Raw genomic sequence first — 19,475 nt, forward strand, 5'->3', positions numbered from 1 at the left:
TCTACTTCAGTTTGTATCATTTAAAAGGGAGTTCACATAAGTCTTTCCATGAGGGGTTATTTTCCTTTTGCCATAAAAGCATCTTCTAATATGTTTATTGGTACATTTGTGACTAATAAATCTGATTCACTCTAAGTAAAGTGTCTGTTGAGGGTTAATAACCTTGTGTAGATTACTACAGCCGTTCACTAGCTCTTTCAAGCCATTGGAGATAGAATTAACTATAACTCTCTATTCCTTGGGTTTGATGGGAAATCCTTTTTCTGTAGAAACATTTCATATGACATTACATGACCTTTGTTGTTAAAAGGATCCTTTAAACGTATATCCAGCTATAAATATTTCTTTTTTTATTGAAAAGATTCAATACAAACATTACTTTTCTTACATGTTCCAGAGTTATACTCAATACCAAAAATGTATTTCTAAATGTTGAAATAATAGTAACATAAAAAAAAGACAGTAAAGTAAATGAAGGATATCAAAAACAAAAACGTAAGGGGTCTGTCAAACTAATGGAGTAAATCTGAAATGGCTAAATAATCTAATAGTTTTTGCCAATTTTAGGTTTTCTATAGTGGTCAAATATGATTTAAAATCTGAATCTTTAAAAATACAAAAGGAATGCTGTTTGTTAAAGGTTGAATATGGAGAATGAGCAGAACACCGCCATCTAGTGTCTCAAGATTGTTGTAGCAACAACAAAACATAATTCCAGCAGTCGGGTTGCCAGGTTTGTTTCCGAGTGTGTCAGTGATCAGCCTGCTCCATGTCAGTGATGAATCAAACAGGGTAATGACTACTTCTGTCTAATCAATTAATTTAAACAGTATTAAACTTGAGCCAGTCTTTAACTGAAGTCTTTCTGTGAGTGGTGAGTAATCCATTAGCTAGCTCTCGACTCAAAATTATTCCTTGTTTCTGTAGCAACAACAGACAAGTCCGGCAACCGCCAATGCTGCCGCTATTGGCTGGTAAATCGTGACGTAACACAATTTCAAAATATGATTTCCGGTCCAAGCCTCGTATTTCTACAATGCAGCAGTGCCGTGTTCCCAGGTGTTTGAACAGTTTTAAGAAAACAACATAATTGTCATTTAACCTCTTTGTTACGGATGAAAAAGGTGTCTAACCGACGTTAGAGGTGATAGTAATTGTTCACATGTTCGGCCGTTGTGTCAGTTATGTTTGTACCCCGAAATCGTATTTTGAAAGGTTGTTATTTCAGAATAAACAGAACGTGACAGAAAGTCGCTGTCAAACCCATCAAAACAAATGTAAATATTAATTCAGACTAAATATATTTTTTATGGAAAAGCAATACTTTCATTCTGTACCCCTAAAACGGTAGGTGTAGTTTTTTTCTTTAATATAGCTTTAAATAAAGATTCTACATATTCAACCTTTAAAATAATTATAAGGATATGGTATTTTGCTAAGATATTGATCAAATAAATTATTTAAGTTTCACCTGCATAAACTTTGGCGTTGTTAAGAATTAGTAATAAATCCATCTTTGTTAGTAAAACATTTTTTTACTTTATTTTGAAAGGTTCTTCTGTGAATCAAACAAAAAGAAGTAACATGAAAAAAATCTCCTAACATGTTCACGTAAAACACCGATATGACGTCACAGTCCACGCACGGTTCAGGTAGGTGCTCATAAAAAAAAAATACAACGCTACCGACTGGGAATTAACTAAATCAGTATACATCGGTTATTTGAACCCGGCAAGTATACTCGGTACAAAAGATGTATCTTCAACTTCCTTCAGTCAGAGTCACTTTCTCGATGTTAGCTAGCTGCCTACTAACTTCCTCTAACTTTACTACATTCACTAGTGTTAGCTGTAAGCTAACTATCTGGATATAACCGTAACAATGGTACTTAAAGGCGGCAGTCTTCATACTGTGTTGTTATGTCTTCATTGAGTTCACTTCTTTTTATTCTTCAGGAAGAGGGCATGACCAAAGGAAAGGCACAGATCAACAGCAGTGGTAAAGAAGATGCTATTATCCCTAAACCTGAACTTTAATGTGCTACTGTTGAACAGCAACAATATATGATTGTTAGATTTTTTTAAGGAACTATATTTTTTTTACTACATAAAAAAATTCCCCTTGGTATAAAAATATATATTTGTATCATTAATACACGAACGGTGTTATTTAGTGATTACTTTCACTGAGTTGGTCCTTCTGTGTTAAGTGAGCTTAGCTCCACCCCAGCCGAGGTCCCTCAGGTCCAGGAAGAGGGAATGTCCAAGTGATGAAATCTTAGACAAAGACGATGTTCAGGTTTCTCTCCATCATCAGGTAATTTAGGTGATTGAAACAGAACTCGTGTTTATATCTTATTAAGCCAAATAGCCTATGAGTCAGTCTTTTTTGTGTGTTTTATTTTAGAACACAAAAGGAAATAATACAGCAGCGGACGCCACGCTACCGCAGTGCCCCCAGCCCATGATTTCAACTCATCAGCATGAGGCAGCAGAGCAGGCCTGTGTCACCAAACAAGATCCTGACACAGAAGAAAAACATGCAGAAGCGACAAATGTGCACTTAAAAAATGTAAAGGTTAAAGCTCCTGAAGAGCAAGAAGAGACTACACTTACCAGTCCCAACAATGATTCTGCGCTGGAGGGCTTCACGGTACATGGTGATAATGATGCCGACAAGAGTGGAAAGGATGAAGAAGTGACTGCAGAGGAATGTAGCACATCTCAAACGTGCACTGATCAACTCCAGGTCTTCTTGCCAATCTTTGAAGATGGTGATGGGACTGGTTTGGTAGAGCACCTTGGTGCAAAGGATAACTCTCAATGTAAATCTCTCAATTTGGAAAGAAGCCAAGAAGAACCCGGTAATGTGAACATGGCTGATGTCAATGAAGTCACAAAGGAGGCTCCAGCAGGGTTACCGGCCAAAAAGAAGCGAAGGATGGGTATGTGTGGTCTGACAGAGAGGGAGCGAAGCCACTTTTTACAGACACAAAAACGTGAAAATGGCCAGAACGGACCGGAGAGAGCTGAGAAGCAGATTTGTAATAACACTGCTGACCTTGTGGCTCAGGGTGAGATTATACCTTCACCTCCCTTATCATCCTCACAACCCATCCCAGCAGGAAGTGTCACAGAGCAAAACGAGGCAGAGATAAAACATCAGTCCAGTCACTGTGAAGAGGATCGCAGGTCAGAAAAATGTAGTGAGGAACCCAAACTACATATTAAATAATTTACATTTTTAGTTTCTAAGTTTAATTTTTGCATTGTCATGACAACGGCCAGTAGTGGAAAGAGTTGTCATGTGCTTCTCAAGTTAGATCAACATCTATCAATAACATCTGTACTATATTATTACTATATACACATTTTAAAGCATCCACATTATAAAAAGTGATATTTACGTGTCTTTTTTTTAAAATTATAAAGCAGGTCGGGGTGCTATAAAAATACTATTAAATTATCCAAAAGCTCAATCCACAGAGAAATGCACACAGCCCGTATTCAGAAACTGTGTCTTTAAACGAAGCGTCAGGACTTCTGTACGGCTGTGGTGTCACAACTATACTATATAAAGGTAGAAAAGGCTGCTACAGTGCCCTTATAGTCTTTCCCCTGCTGAACTGATGACGCAGAGAGCACAGATGTGGAAGACATGACACGATGAGCAATCGGAGCAGACTGGGCTTTTTCAGGAGGGGGAATTCAGGCATATTCAGACAGACAGTATGAAAAAAATAATGTTTTTTTTCAGCCCTAAAGCATGTTCTAGGAGAAACACAAATTAGTAGGAACCTGAAAATGAGAATAATATGGGACCTTTAAGTCATATACACTGCTTCAGTAAAAGTTCAAGTGTAATCGCTGAAAAGCACAAAATAATACTTGATCACACAAACAGGAGTAATTGTCATTTGTTACGTCCCCCCTTTGACTACAACATTGTTTGTCACCACACAGGGAAGAAACTGAAGTCCACATTGCTGTCACTACTTCAGATGGGAGCAGTGCTGTGTGTGATCCAAGCTGCTCAAAAGGGAAGGCTTGTGAGGTTAAAGGAGTGCCTGGTCCAGAGCAAACTGGTGACCTTAAGTCAGACCCACTGGCAGAGGAGGGGCTTTTAAGGAATCAGGAGCAGCAGGAACTTCAGGAACATAAGGCTGAACAACCTCAGGAACAAATAAAAGAGGGAGGGGATGGATCAGCAGTAGAAGACCAAAGTCCTGCCATCACTTTTAACTCTAATCCAGCTGAAAATGAGTTTGCTGAGAACACGGATGCAGTCGAGGCTGCCCTTTTACAGGTGAATAGTGTGACCAGGACAAGAGAAGAGACGAAGTTGACTGCCGATGCTGGGGAAGGTGATGGAGCTGAAGCTGGTGCTTCACCCACAGACAGCGAGTCAGGAGGAGTCAGCCCTGTGGAGCCCTGTGAGGCTGCAGTGACAGTCAGTGGCTTAGAGCTGAAAGACAGCGTGAGTTGTGGGACAAACATTCAAAATACCAGATTAGCGAAGCTCAAGATGTCCAGTTTTTGTTGTGAAAAAAAAAAAATCAAAGTTTTACATCATCTTAAATTGAATATCTTTATGTTTTGGACTATTAGTATGGATAAAACAAGCTAATTGATGATGTCACCTTTAGCTCTCTACTTGTGAGGGGTGTTTTTCACTATTTCCTAACATTTATTGACTAAGCAATTGACCAATTAATTAAAATAAATCTGAAAATATTGTTTGTGTAAATCAAATGTAGACATGCTTTGTGACATACATGTGTAAGCTTGAGCAGATTCTGTATATATTGGATTGATATATCCTGAGGGTGATGATACTTACGTACTACTTTACCTTATAACTTTACAGAAATGGTCGATTGATTTTTGTTTCACACAGTGTGCTTGTGACGATGAACCTGGTGCTGGTCCTCCTCCTACTGTGAACGCTGAGCCTCCTCAGACCACCACCACCACCGACCCGTTTGGATGTGGGTACTTGGATTATGTGTCGGACTCGCAGCTGAACACCATCATTCTCACGTAAGGACGTAGGGAAGGGCGTTAAATCCCACAAGAACCCTGACAGTAATGTGAAGAAAGGAATGGTCAGGGAAGCAAATGAGCCTTTGTGGACGGGCTATTCAGATAAAGTGTAAACAAATCTCAGGGTTTAGCTCATTAGAGGTGTGGGAAACCCTACGGTGTCTTCTGTTACCTAGACAAACAACTTACTCATTGAATCGTAGTAAAAGCTCCTTTGGCCCCAAAGATTGTACTGTACTGTACTAAGTTGTTTTTTTTAACAAAACGTCCGATTAACATGCAGGGAATTCAGATAGTTTCATTTTGTGCATTTCCTTACCTTATCTGCAAGAAGACATCTATATTTTAAAAAAACAAAAGAAATATGAATCAACATATCTACACATTGCTGTACTCTTTTGAAATAAAAACAATAACATGTAGGATTTGTTACAAGGTTATATGCCACTTAAAAATCCAACCTTGGACTGTGTCTGTCCAGTGAGGAGGAGGTGATGGAGAGGGAGGAAGATCATGACTCCCCAGACTGTCACGAAGATGCTTCAGACCTGATCTGTGGACTCGTCAGAGAACTCTCCTCCCTCAAGTAAGTAAATGCTTCTTTTTCAATATTTTCTATCATATTGCCTGCTTCTTCTTGGCCACTTCGTCCTTTTATCTAACCTCTGCATTCAGTTCATGCTTCTCTCAGCTTTAGTCCGGATGTAGACTGCGGGCATAAGCCTTCCATTGGTGTATTTCAAAGGCATTTTCCTCCCATTCCGCTTTCTATTTTGCAAGTGTGCCAACGCTGCATCCTGGGCAAAGCGCTGCCCAAGAAGATTATGATTGGTTTATAGAAATACAAACAAGCCAGAGCCTTTTTTCCCCTAAAGACAAATGATAATCAGTAGAGAGAGACACACACAAACACACACAAACACACAGCAATGACACAGCGCTATGGAGATATGGCTGTGCGAGACTAAGGACTAAGATGAGGTTAAACAGAGTACAACAGCGACTGGAGCAATAACAACTGCCTCCTACTCAATAAAATGACTTTATTGCCTTTTCTAAACACTTGCATACATTGAAACTAAATTTGTTCTCTTTATGTAACCAATCCTGTACAGTAGGAACATGGGCAGTTACAGTGCCCGGGGACCAACTTCAGTTTTTTTTCTCAGTGCCTTGGTCAGGGGCTCTGACAGGTGCACAAATCTAACCCAACATGTCCCCAAAGCAATTTCAGTTAAAAGCAACTGGACTTGGTTATTTGTCTAGGAAGATGTTTCACTTCTCATCCAAGGGGCTTCATCAGTTTATGTACACAACTGACCGCCTGGAAAGTCTTCCTTGACAAATGACCATGTTTTGTCAGTCTGTGGTGGCAATGTGCTCTTTTATGCTGCGGTCTGATGGGGAGGTAGCTGGACAAGCTGGTGAAAGGGCTGGCTCAATGCTTGGCTGGGGACTGTGGTGGAAAGATGCACATGGAGTAAGGTTCAGAGGCTTGATCCTGGACAATGTCAGTCATCCCATCAACAACATCCATGCAGGACAGAGCTGCTCATCTAGTTGCGCTGTGGGACTGAATTCTTCAGGAGACCATTTGTCCCCACAGCATTTTACAACGCTTCAGCCAATGGCAGAGGTTCATGACCTGGGCTATAGGTTGCTCCTTCCTCTCCCCATACCCACTGAACTCTGTGTGTCCTTCAAGGACAATCTTTTTGTTGGCACCTTTTCTTTATTCATGTGACATTTCTATTAAATAATTGTTTTGTTCTGTTTTTGACCCTGTGGATGATGCATTATTAAAGGTATTACCTTCTTGTATTGGGTACTGTCTCTAATCTACATGTATATATGTTAATATGTATTGTGTGAGCTACTGGACACTTTCAAAGGGGATGAATAAAGTATCTACCTCACTAAGGGCCACAAAGGGGTGGACAATTTCCATTAATTTTCTGGAAACTTTCCAGAAACTTTCATGGGAGTGTAACTCCATAACCATAACTCAAACTAGTGTAACTCCGTCGAAATTGAACCCCACAGTCTTTTTCAGCATGAATATACATCAAATAAGCCATTGAGACAATTTTTTATATTTATCACCTATTAACAGGAATCCCAGAGAGTCGCTAGCAGCCAGACATTACTAACTGATTAGCTTGTGATGGAGTGCATCCGAAATGGGTTTTTTTACCCAAAAATATTGCTTTTTTAATACGACTGTTTGGGATTTCTCTATTAATAGGTGATCAACAAATTATCTGATGTACTGTATAGTCATGCTGAAAAAGACTGTGGTCCACGAGTTACACTTTAAGATCAGGAACTTTGGAAATATTCCAAATTGGAAACTTTCCATGGGAATTAACTGGAAGTTTGGGGTAATTTAAACAGACTATCATATTCAAACATAAATATAAACATTTTGTTTTGTCATAGGCAGACATCCATGCAAAATAAGATTAAAAAACATTACATTTCAACAGATTTATTTGTTCCCCAACTATATTTAAAATCCCTGTTAAGGGCCAGCCTTTAAGTGTATTCCCATAAATTCCCAGAAATTTACAACCCTGATCTCACTGTGGGTTTGGTGGAAGCTAAAATACAATTTGCCCACCATAGAGCAACATATTTGAATAAGGTTATTGAAACAGATAATCACTGATAATTTGTCCTCTGGTTGTTGTTTTCTTTCTAGTCGTATGGTCATGGCCACGCATAGAGAGCTGGAGAACCTGCGCCGTAGTAGTAAAAGTTCAAGGACCGCCATACGGTGAGGATTCATTTCAAGTCCCTGCCATCCTGATCTTACCTATGGTTTGTGGGTGATTACTTCTAAATGTCACTTTACAGCTATTTTCACTTTTGTTGTCGGCTGGATTGTTCTGTTTAATGGCTTTGTTGTTCTGGTTCTCCCCAAATAAAGCTGGGTGTTGTTTATTAAGTCTGAGTATTAGCTGTCAGTGATGCGCCCAGATATAAATCTGCCCTTAAATCATTTCAAAGAATAGAGAGAGATGATGACAAAAAATACCCACAGCACTGTTGTCAGTGTAGATATTTTTAACTTCTGGCATACAATAATTCCACACAGAAAATTTGCACAAATTTCTTTTCACAAAGCAAGAAAAGCTGACATGGCATTTTAGAAGAGCCTCATATAGGTCACAATATTCAAATAAAATAAAACATAGCTCAAGAACAAGTATTTACTCATTAGAACAAGAACAGGTCACTTGTATTTTAAAAATTTAAAATGCAGTCATTGTACAGTGTTTACATGCTGCACTGTACATCTTGGAGAAGTTTGATAGTGTTATAATCCTTAAATACATGGACAGGAGGTATGAAACTGGACATAAAGGTGACCACGTTTTTAAAAATATGTAAAACAAACATACATTTACTTTGAAATATTTTTCCCCCGCTTTCATCCCACGAATAATATTTGGCAGTCGTTAAACGCACTCTACAAAATGAAAACAGACGCTGTTAGAAGGCTGTGGGTCGAGAAAAAGACCATGGTAAATAACTCCAATCAGAATTACAAAAGGCTCCACGGCAAACGTGCCAAAGCATGCAAATAAAAACCAAACCACACACAAACACACACGTGCTAATGAACAAAAGCACACTAAAGGAGGTTTCAGCCTTCTGCGTCTCATTTCTACCTACTGTACCACCTGTTGGTTCAGCGTCTGCTCTTGGCGTACACGGAGCTGTACGCGCTGTCCACCTTCGGACAGAAGCGCTTGGTGTGAGCTCTGGCCCCCGTAGCTCCGCACAGAGGACACGCGTACTGTCGCAGGTAGGGACACGTTACATCTCCGGCCTGGTTCTTCAGCCTGTGGGACCTGCAAACCAAGTCAGACTCCCCGTTGTGCTTACAGAAACTGCAAAACATGCGCTCAGATGACACAGGGATCAATGGTGGATCCGGTGTTTTGAAACAAGTGGTTTTCTTGCGGTCTTTTGGTCCCCGGGAGCCCGTCGGTCTCTGCGCTTGCTTCAAATCCACCGCGTTCGGTGTATCAGCCCGAAACGGATCGGTAACGATCCACGAACCGTCAGGTGGACGTTGATGAGCCAAAGGCCCTGTCAGCGTACTGGGGGGGTGCGGCGTACACTCTGCCCTGAGGTCGCGCCTTCGGCAAACTGCGTCGATGCGCACAGAGGCCAGTGCCTGGCACAGGTCATCGGACTCTGACTGCGGAGCTTCGGAGGCAGGGAGCGAGGACTCAGTGGTCGTGTGCCGGCCCAGGATCTCTCTCATTGTGTCAGACAGTCCCATGTAGTCTCTCCAGGGCTGGAAACGTTTGCTCTCAGGCTCCATGAAGTGCGGTAGGTGATGAAAAAGTCCCCAAACCATGCCGTTCTTTCTAGCTCCTTCTCGGCCAAATGGTGTCGTCTTATCTTCCAGACTGCCCTTCAAGTGAGATGATGGGAATATGTAATAACGATGTAAAGGACAGCAAACACACGGAGCCAAGCGCGCATAACAGAGTTTTGAAGTTGGTAATTGGTAATTGAGTGCAAGTGGTGAGAGGCACACGCCCCACCGTACCAGCAGCCAATCACATGAACTCATGTGCCACACGTGCAGGTCATCAAACAAGCGCAGTGACATGTCTCCTCGTGCCATGAGGCCTCTAGTAAAGGCCAACGTTGCAAATACTTGTTTAGGTCTCTTTTCTAGTTCAGTTTGAATGTATTTCTTAATGCAGCAGTGACTGATTAACCTTCAGGTGCTGGTGAAAGAGATGAGCAGTAACATTTACTGGGAGTCAGGAAAAAAATCAAAATAAATGGGAAATACATGCAAATGCTTTCATGCCAACATATCCAAAGCATTCTCCAGTGCTACCAGTGAGTAAATGGTACTCCCATCTGGTATTATCCAAAATGTTTATGATAATGTGGCCACATGTCCACCGTGGTCATTATTTGACGACCAGATTTAATTGAATCACAATTAAATCAAACACAGAGGCTGCAACCTCTATGTAACATCTTCATGTTTAAGTAGCAACAATGTTAAGTCTCAAACAATTTTAGTGTTAAAAAGATATACTTTACAGTGGAAGTAGAACGGTTTGAAGTATGAAAATAATGTGAATCATATGCTAGAGACATGCAAAATAGTTTAGTAATCTATTCCCTCAGGGAAATAAGTAATTGACAATGTCTCAAACAAATACAGTATGTGCAGTGACAGTTGCATTTCATATCCTTTAAATGTAATATTGGATTCTGAACTCTAAAAAAAAAAAAAAAAAAGAGGACAAATGCTCATTAGTAGGGCTAAATGCTTGACCACATTCAGAATTATCATAATTGGGCCAGGCTAAATGACAACAGAGAAAAAACAGTTTTTATTGTTTGCAAACAGCACCCTGGAAGGAAATAATACACTGGGATAAAAATTAAATCATCCATTATTGATTATTTAAAGATACAATGTTTTTAAAATCACCACCTATCATCAAAACTGTACTCAAATGACCAGTCTAAGTGTGGAGATTGTTGCGCGTGCACCATCCTATCCGCTTGGTCGTCCCTGGTCTCCGACCGGTCATTGACCTCTCTGGTTCTGAGGGAGAGGAAAGAGTAACAGTGATAATGGTGAACATTTTTACAGTCCAATTTGGGCTAAACTGGAGAAGACATTTGCACAAAGTTTAATTTGTACGTGTCTTTAACCAATCTATCCTCTTTTTAAAAAAAAAAAAAAAAGGGGTGGTTGGGGCAAATACTGCATCATCCAATACACTCCCACTGCAGTGAATGCACATGTATGTTTATCAACACATGTAAAGCTCAAGATGTTTTTTAATTAAACGTTCATTATTGCAACAACTGCAGGACTTTACTGACCTGCAGTTGTTGGACAGATTAAGGGCAGCGTAGAGCTCAGGCGTGCTGGGGGTTTGAACTCTGACTCTTCTCTGATGTGATCTGGAAACAGCAGTTGTTCCCGACTTGGTGGAAGGTGGTGTAATGGGAACACAGCCAGATATGCCCGTGGGCCCCAAACTTGAGGAATCTGTAGTCACATACATGTGTTTAGGACTTTTGCACTAAAATTTCTACATTAAAAAATATGATAATTTTTAGTTTCAGTTTGTCTTTTTCCTAGAACATGTTGCCATGCTCCGTTTTATTGACTGTCTCTTTAAGACCCCCTACCCTCCCGAAAAAGCCCAGTCTGCTCTGATTGGTCAGCGTTTCTGGGTCTTCCGCATCTGCGATATCAGAGTCTCTGCACCATCATTGCAGCCAGGGAATGACGGTAACGGCACAATACCAGCACTCTCTACCTATATAAAGACTAGTTGTGACATCACAACAGTACAGAAGTCCTGACGGCTCGTTGAAAGACAGTTTCTCAATACAGGCTGTGTGCATTTCTCTGTGAATTGAATGTTTTGATACTTTCACAGTATTTATTGTGTTTTAGGGACCTAGACCTGCTTTATAAAATAAATTTAAACAAAAACACAAAACAACAAAAATATCACTTTCATAATATGGGACCTCCCATCACTCCACCAATTTATCGGCATACTCACTGAGCGTAGTGCTCTCCCTTCTGTTGTTGTGTTGTGCTCCTTTACCAGACAGAGGTGAGTCACATAGATACTGCTGCTTCAGGAGAGAGGCCTTCTGTTGCTCAAAATCACGGCGCTGTACACACAGAAGATATACAATGTACAACTGTACAGATTGTAAAGAAATTGAGGCAAATCTGCAAAGCAACAGTGTCCTAACCTAATTCCGTCCCACCTCATGGCTCAGTCGTATGGCAGCATCAGTGAAGGATTGCCTCTCTCTTTCAAAAGTCCGCCTCTGATGATCAAGCTCTGCCCAGCGCACCTGAAGACGTTCCCACTCCTCTAAAAAGTAGGAATCGGCCAGCTCAGATGGGACGGGGTAAGAAAAGCTCTCCTGCTGACAGAAAGTAGTATTAGGAAGTCTGACACTAGCAAAAGTTCATATGAGAACGTGTGTTTGATGGACAATCATACCTGCAGCAGCTGCTGCTGTAATCGGACAAGCTGTTGACTCTCCTTCAGTTCAGTTTCTAGTTGAGCCAGAAGCTTGTCATGGTCCGTACCAAAACCAGTGTGGCCTACACAGTCAAGAAGGACCACATATTGTATTCCTTAGACTAGTGTCCCTCCATCATTGCCTTAGCGAAAATAAATTAAAGCTTAAGACAAATCTGGAAAGTGCAGTTCTTGATATAGTATTCCCCAAAAAAAAGATACAACATAAATCAGGACTTTAAAGATTGTTCATCCTGGTTGTTTACCTTCAGATAAGGCGTCACCCAGTCTCCTCTGCACCTGTCTCCAACTCTGAACCACACCTCCTGTTACGTGGTCACCGAGCGCTCCCTCAGCTTGATCCAGCCTTTTGTCTTCGGTCTGGGCCTCATCCTGAACATCCACCACATCCGACAGGGTCTTTAAAAAGGTTAGACTGATTGTTATGTTGGATACTTACCTTGGATTCAGCATTATAACTTCCAAGATTGAGAGTTTCAGAACACTTTGAGGCTGTCTTATCCATGGTGAAATTAAAAAGGTCCCTTATTTATAAGAGTGAGATACCATGTGCTTTTTTGTAAAAAAAAAAAAAAAAAAGGTCGAGGTGCTGTTTACATACTGTGAAAATATGAAAATGCTCAATCCACAGAGAAAAAAAAAAGCACACAGCCTGTATTCAGAAACTGTCTTTAAACGAGCCGTCAGGACTTCTGTACGGTAGTGATGTCACAATTATACTATATACACATACTGAAAATATGATAAAACATGTTTTTTAACACCAAAGCATGTAAACATGTTCAAGTAGAAACCCATATAAATACAGGTATGAGCCTGAAAATTAACATTAAATAGGACTTTTAAGAAGTTCGAAGAATGAACTTTCAAGCTCGAGAACAGCTACTAAGTTGACCTTGTGGTGTGATGGTTTTGTTAATGAAAAATTATCTTTTGATAGGTTCACTTAAGTGTTTGACGAACGTCTCTTGGGCCCCTAATGACGAATGATAGTTATTGACCAGCACGGGTGTCTTCTTTTACTCACATGCTCCATGTTGACTCTGAGTGCATGAAGTAAAGTGGTGAGGCTGTGCCGTAGCTTCATCGCCTCCCTGAGCTCCGCTTCTCTGCGCTCCAGCATCAGACGTAGTGCCGCTTCTTCTCGTCTACAAGGCGGGCGAGAGCACGTGAGGACGAGTGCATTTGAAGGCTACAATCACAAAGGGATGATATTAACCTACTTTGCAGTAGACCTGAATGTTCTGATTGGCTGTTCTCTTTTGCCCCGACCTCCAGGCGGGAAGTTCAACACCTCTATGGCTGGATAGAAAAATGCAAGATGGTGAATGTTGCGTTGTTTTCAGTGAATATTTTCTATACATATATGGGTGAAATATTCTGTGAATTTAATTGTAACAGGGCTGAGCCGGTCTCACAGGGTCCTTTCTCTTTGTGTCGGTCAGTCAGCTGAGACACTCGCTCCTTCAGTCTGTTTGTGTGCTGCTCTCGACGCCTCATCTCCGCCTCCTGCTGCTTGCACTGCAGCTGCAGACGAGTGCACTGGTGAGAGGGTAGAGATTATTTTGAGAAAGAAGGGGAGTAGTGTCAAGGTATTCCGACAGTAACACATTCCACTATGTCTGTCTCATATTAATCTTACTTTGGCCCGTTCACATCTCAGCATGTCCTGAAGCCTGGCCACGTGTTCATCCATATCCTTCAGTTGCTCCTATAAAAAGGTAGCGGTTTAGTTTCCCCCTAGAATTGACAACATTAATCTATTTCATTCACTTTTTTTCCCTCACCCTGAGGGCGTCTCCTTGCTCACTGTGCTCTTCCCTGTCAGCCGAGCAGGAGGCGCTGTGAGAGAGCTCATTCAGAGTGCTATGGCTAGAATCTCTTAACATGAAGGAGTCTAGGTAGACAAGAGGAGCAGCCAGGGGAAAGGAGAGATGGTGTGGATTGTTTTTTCCAGCATGTGTAAGCTGAAGGCTCATGCATTTATATTTCAGGTAAAAGGTGACAGTATTACCAGAGTTCTCTGTGTGTCTTCCAACTCTCTTCTTGCCGAACCTGGAAGCCATCTGGGTGCCATATTAACATATTAGCCAACAAAGACTTTACCACAACAATATCAAGACAATATGTACACATGCATCAACAACAAACGAATACTACTTTATAACTATAGTCGCTATGGATCAGTTCATGTTTCTAGTGCCTTACCTGAGCAGAAAAGTATAACTTCCACAGACAGATCAGATGCTGCCTCTTTTATTTCCAGGTGAAGGCACTTCTGCTAATTACCACCAACAACTGCTTCCTACCAAACTTTACCTTGAGCACATGATTTGAAAGCAAGCATCATTCATAGGACCAGTCACAAAGTGCTTCATAGCCAATGGAAAATACTAAAGTCAAATAAAAACATCAGATGAAATGTACAAGGGGAACAGACTGCTTTTTGAAGAGCCCCTAAGACCTCAAACTTATCCAGAGACTATTCCAAAGCTTAGGGGCTGCTGACTGGAAAGCACAATCTCCCCGAGGATTGAAATGTGTCCGGGCTACACTTAGAAGACCCTGGGTAGAAATGAACTACTTTTTATATATGGAACTGAAGGTGTTGCATGCCACATTCAAAGAAAACTCTTGGTAATCCCTGAGATACACGCACATTTACACACTCAGCATTTTTTTCTAAATCTGATCTAAATCCCAAAGTTCACATCATGTCAGCATATGGTGAAATCGTTCCAGTGAATCTGAGCATGGTTTTCTTTTTTCCCCCCTTACAAATATGTCAAATATCAATGAATGGATCTGAGAAATCTTCCAGGGCTCTGCCTGTATGAAACATTAAACACTGAAGTCGATTCTCGAGTGCTACCAGTGAGTAAATGGTACTCCCATCTGGTATTATCCTAAATATTTATGATAATGTGGCCACATGTCCACCTTAGTCATTATTTGACCAAGTAAATTTAGTCCGGCAGTTCACCGGCCTACGAAACAATCACCCTACTCACTTATACGACCAGAATTAATTGAATCACAGTTAAATCAAACACAGAGGCTGCAACCTCTATGTAACATCTTCATGTTTAAGTAGCAACAATGTCAAGTCTCAAACAATTTTAGTGTTAAAAAGATATACTGTACAGTGGAAGTAGACAACTTTCCAACTAGCTGGCTATGCTAGCTCACACTGTCCGCTTATCAACTCCTTGATAACTTCGACCACTGCTCATCTTAGAAAGGCTACTGCAAGAAAAGCTGTTCTTTGTTTAGATTTCCTCCTCCATCTCCCCAGGATCATGCCCGGTGGCAGCCAGAATAGCAGTGAAAACTAATCTAAACACACATTATATAACATAAAGAGTGTTTCCTTGCAGTGGACTTTTTAGAATGAGCAGGAGTGAATGGTACTGTAGTCTGTTATGATCAAGGATTTGATAAGCAGCGTAGCTAGCAAATTAGCAAAACGTTGTCTACTTCCACTTTAAGAGGGGGCTGTACTCGACATTCAGAACATAAATATAGTTGCAAACAAATATTTGCTGTGTCAAGATATAGTGGGGTAATGGCATCCGTCTGTGTTGATAGCCGGTCCAGATGTTCATGCATTAGTGCCTTGTGTGTCAGTAGTCATGTGGAGGCAATCCCAGCTCACTTTTCTCAGTATATCGAGTACAGCTCCTTTAAAAGAATAGTTTTCTTTTTAAAATAATTGTATTCAAAAATCACACACACCAATTAATCCGAAAAAGTAGTTTAATTCTTAAAAGGTTGCCCACAGTAGCAAAGGTAAGAAAGATACAGGCTAACAGTAGTAAAAGTTTGGTTGATTGGAAAATGATTCCAGTGTGGAAACGATTAATGCAACAAGTCAATGCAGCATGATTCATTCAATACAAACAATATTTGGAAGTTTTGAACAGATATATTAACATATGCCATTAGGCCATGTGTATCTAAATTGATTTACATTACATTTTTCTACCAGGTTTCATTTTCTTAACAGTGTAAGGCCTTGACGGTTTGTTTGTTTTTTTAAATTAAAGACAGGAACATAAAGCAACCTCAACAGGCTGTTAAATATATACAGAAAAGAGACGAGACTGAAGGAAAAAAACATGCCCTTCACTGATAGGGTTAAAGTCTGTACCATGTTGCTGTACCTTAGAATAGCAGGAACACCTTTAGCATTGCCACAAATACACGGATTGTTTAAGACACCAATTGATTTAGCTCAAAAGCTACCAGTATGTCTGTTGGCCACATACACAGTGTTTTCTAAAGACACACAATACATTTCAGTGTTTGTGTTTATATATATTCTTGAACAGCACCTGGTTTAAATTAATGTTTGACCTGCAACAAAATACAAGAGGAAGTTGCACCTTCAGTAGCCAATCACAAGGGGGACAGACACCATTAGGGCAGGAAACTGAGACTGGACATGTTAAGTACTAGGTAAACCAAGAACAGCTTAATCATTAGTCAAGTTAGTGTCATAATAGATTTTTTTTTCTGAACGTGGAGTTTGGCCCTGCTTTAATGTAACAGATAGGAGTTATGATACCATTAAATTTGGCAAACAAGTGGAGCAGTTCCCTCCCAGAACCCATGGGTCCCGTTTTGCATCATTCAAGAGGAGCTGCTGGTCGATCTACGGCAACATCAGGTAGAAGTGAAGAAAGCCTTCGACAGGGTAAATTCAGAAGTCCTGCACCATTCCTTCTGCTGTGGACAGAGATATCATAAAAATGAGGAAGGAGACTGAGCAAGCAGGCGTGGTTTAAATTGTACATTTTTCTTTTCACTGCACTTTGTTCATAGTTTTGGTAATATAAACTTAGCCCTGCTTGTTAGCCTAGTTTGGTAATCATGTTAATCTAAAGTAGATCTTTTGTGTAACATTTACATATTTTTAATATACTGTAACTAATTGGTAAAACAGAAAATAGATCTGTTACTTTGAGCCAAGATGACCTTTTATAAATGTCACTAACGTGTTTATAAGAACAGTTGCACAGTGGTGCACAGCAGCCGTGTGTGATAATATTCACCTAATGCGGCCACGTCTGCCAGCTTCCCTCCAGCCCCTCGACCCGTGCCGGGTGAGAGACCCGTTCATCACTGCTTGTAGCTTCAATTGATTAATGAAATTCAGGTTTGTTTTTAACTAAATATTAAATCTTAGCCACAGGGGTGGTAATTGGCTTTTGGCTTCACACGCAGACATGTTAATGTCGTACTTTTTTATGGCTATTATGTATTTGTATTGACATCATCAACTTGTTTTTATCACAAGTATCGTTTTTTAATCTATTTGAGATTTTTTTTATTGATTTGTTTTTTGCTTTTCAAGTTATTTTGTTTTTATTACCAGTGTAGTTAAGTTTTGTAAAGCACCTTGAGCTACATTTAATGTTATGAACGGCGCTATATAAATAAAGGGTTTTTTTTGGCAAACATTTGCTTGTTCCAGCTTCTCCAATGTCAGGATCTTCTGCGTTTCTCTATTTTATGTAATCAAGTAAGTACATTTAGCATAACTAAGCACATTTACTATATTTAGGTTGTTGGCTGTTTGTTGGACAAAACTTAAGACATCACCTTGGAAAACTGCGGTGGCCATTTTCTGATATTTTCTGCCCTTTTATAAACAAATCGGTTATAATCTTTAATCAAGAAAGATCATTTCCAGAGTGATCTACGATGATGAAAATAATAATTAGTTTCCAACTAAATGTGCATACGTATGTGGTGTGAGTGATTCAAAGTCAATCTTGAGTTCAATAAAGTTCATGTCATGTGAAATATTAGACCTGTCTGGGGCTCTATAGCGCCTTGAGTAGATTGACTTCAGTAATAACTTAATGTTGAGGTGTAATTCTTTTTATTCCTATAGTGTTATTACTGGTGCAGCTTAAATCTGCAGCTGAAGCCTCGTGAGGCAAAAGCAGGTCCATACCTCAGAACAGAGAGCAGGATTTGGGGGGTCTGAAGGGATTATCACTGGAGGGGACCCCGACCAAGAGGGGGTCCTTGGAGGCATTTTGCAGACAGAAGTTCCTCAGCTCAGCAGCAGCCTGGGACACCTGCGGAGCCAGACATATGATCATAACATAAACAGCACATGTACAGTACGTGTAATGCTCCAGCTGGCCTGCTGTCACACTTGCTCGACCCAACATTTACATACACGGACACTGACCGACACTTTCTTTTGCATATAGGCTGAATTTGCAAAGCAACGGAGCCAACGCTTACAGCAATGGGTGTGTCCACTACTTAACATTTTGAGAGATATGCTCCTAATCACCTGTTTCCTGTCGATAAAAACTAACACCGAGAGGCTTAACTTTTGATATACGTGTCACTTCTCTCGATACTTTGACACTTTAAAGTGGCGACGCCTTCCCCAAAACAGTCAACTGAAGTGAAGCTGTGGATTGGACAGCCAAATCAGAAAACAGCGTTTGTGTCGTGTGTGTAACTTCAAAGGCCGCTCATGTAGGAGTCCTCTGTGTCATTTCTGCAACAGTGTATCTCCGCCATTCAACAGTCTTCCGTGTTTGTGTGTCAGTGTTGTTGAGGGGTTCGTACCTTGATCCTCCGGAGACTGGCCTCTAACCGGAGCTGCTTCACGGCCCTCTGAGCGATAATTAAGTTGTTGCTGGCATTGTTGTTGGACATGACGACGGCTGTCGGCTGAGAAAAGTTAAGGGCTACTTAATCTACGGCCACCACCGAGCGGAAATTAGCCCCAACTGCTCCGTAAACCCTGAACTAAAGTGGGAAACACTGGTCACAGGCTGCCCCGCCCCCACGGGAGACAGCCGGACATTCTATTGGGTGCTGCGTCTGTCAATCAAGAAGTGAACTGACACGCCCCCCTGCTTACGCTGGCCATTATTATGAGTTTCCTAGAGAGCAGCTGATCAGTGTATACAGTGACCTTCAGCTGAGGGTGAACAACAAAAACACAGTGGGTTATCCCCACTTAATTTACCGTGCTGCAGTTTGGTTCTATTTCAAATAAAACATGTCAAATGTGATTGTGGATTAATTGCATCAAAATGTAGTGTGTTTGAGGTAGGCCCACTTCTATCAGGCCAGAAAGTCAGGGAAAGCATGGGGGGTCAATTCCATATACATTGGCAGTGGTGGAAAAATATCATTTACTTAAATGAATTAATAACTGACAACTAAAAAATGTTTTTTTTTCTGTGCTTGCTTTTGATGATCTTGTCTTTAATTTAGCAACTATTTTACTTGAATGTCATTTTGTGTGTTTCTTCCCCATTATTTTAAGGTTTTATTTTTTAACGACTGACAATTGAATAACTGGCGTCTAAGTTTGTGACTAAAA

General features: G+C 40.6%; 2 protein-coding genes and 1 long non-coding RNA gene across 3 annotated transcripts; 1 reads left to right on the plus strand and 2 right to left on the minus strand.

Moving 5' to 3' along the window:
• The first annotated feature begins 1,856 nt into the window (after positions 1 to 1,856).
• LOC310964075 lies at positions 1,857 to 2,554 on the plus strand. The gene is made up of 3 exons (XR_014593716.1): positions 1,857 to 1,998; positions 2,210 to 2,316; positions 2,407 to 2,554. It is a non-coding gene; the product is annotated as an uncharacterized lncRNA (long non-coding RNA).
• Positions 2,555 to 8,736: 6,182 nt separating this feature from the next.
• Positions 8,737 to 9,414, minus strand: nanos3 (nanos homolog 3; the record flags this gene model as incomplete). The annotated part of the gene is made up of 1 exon (XM_083922210.1): positions 8,737 to 9,414. The coding sequence occupies one exon, from the start codon at positions 9,412 to 9,414 to the stop codon at positions 8,737 to 8,739; it is 678 nt and encodes a 225-aa protein (XP_083778336.1).
• A 1,100-nt stretch (positions 9,415 to 10,514) lies between these two features.
• Positions 10,515 to 14,178, minus strand: LOC310956410 (afadin- and alpha-actinin-binding protein B; the record flags this gene model as incomplete). The annotated part of the gene is made up of 12 exons (XM_083926614.1): positions 10,515 to 10,635; positions 10,920 to 11,088; positions 11,615 to 11,729; positions 11,829 to 11,990; positions 12,071 to 12,174; positions 12,358 to 12,511; positions 13,140 to 13,260; positions 13,336 to 13,414; positions 13,531 to 13,654; positions 13,755 to 13,823; positions 13,900 to 14,009; positions 14,127 to 14,178. The coding sequence occupies 12 exons, from the start codon at positions 14,176 to 14,178 to the stop codon at positions 10,515 to 10,517; spliced, it is 1,380 nt and encodes a 459-aa protein (XP_083782740.1).
• Positions 14,179 to 19,475: the final 5,297 nt, after the last annotated feature.

This window comes from Echiichthys vipera, assembly GCF_963691815.1.
Source record: "Echiichthys vipera genome assembly, chromosome: 2".
In the NCBI taxonomy this organism is placed as follows: Eukaryota; Metazoa; Chordata; class Actinopteri; order Perciformes; family Trachinidae; genus Echiichthys; species Echiichthys vipera.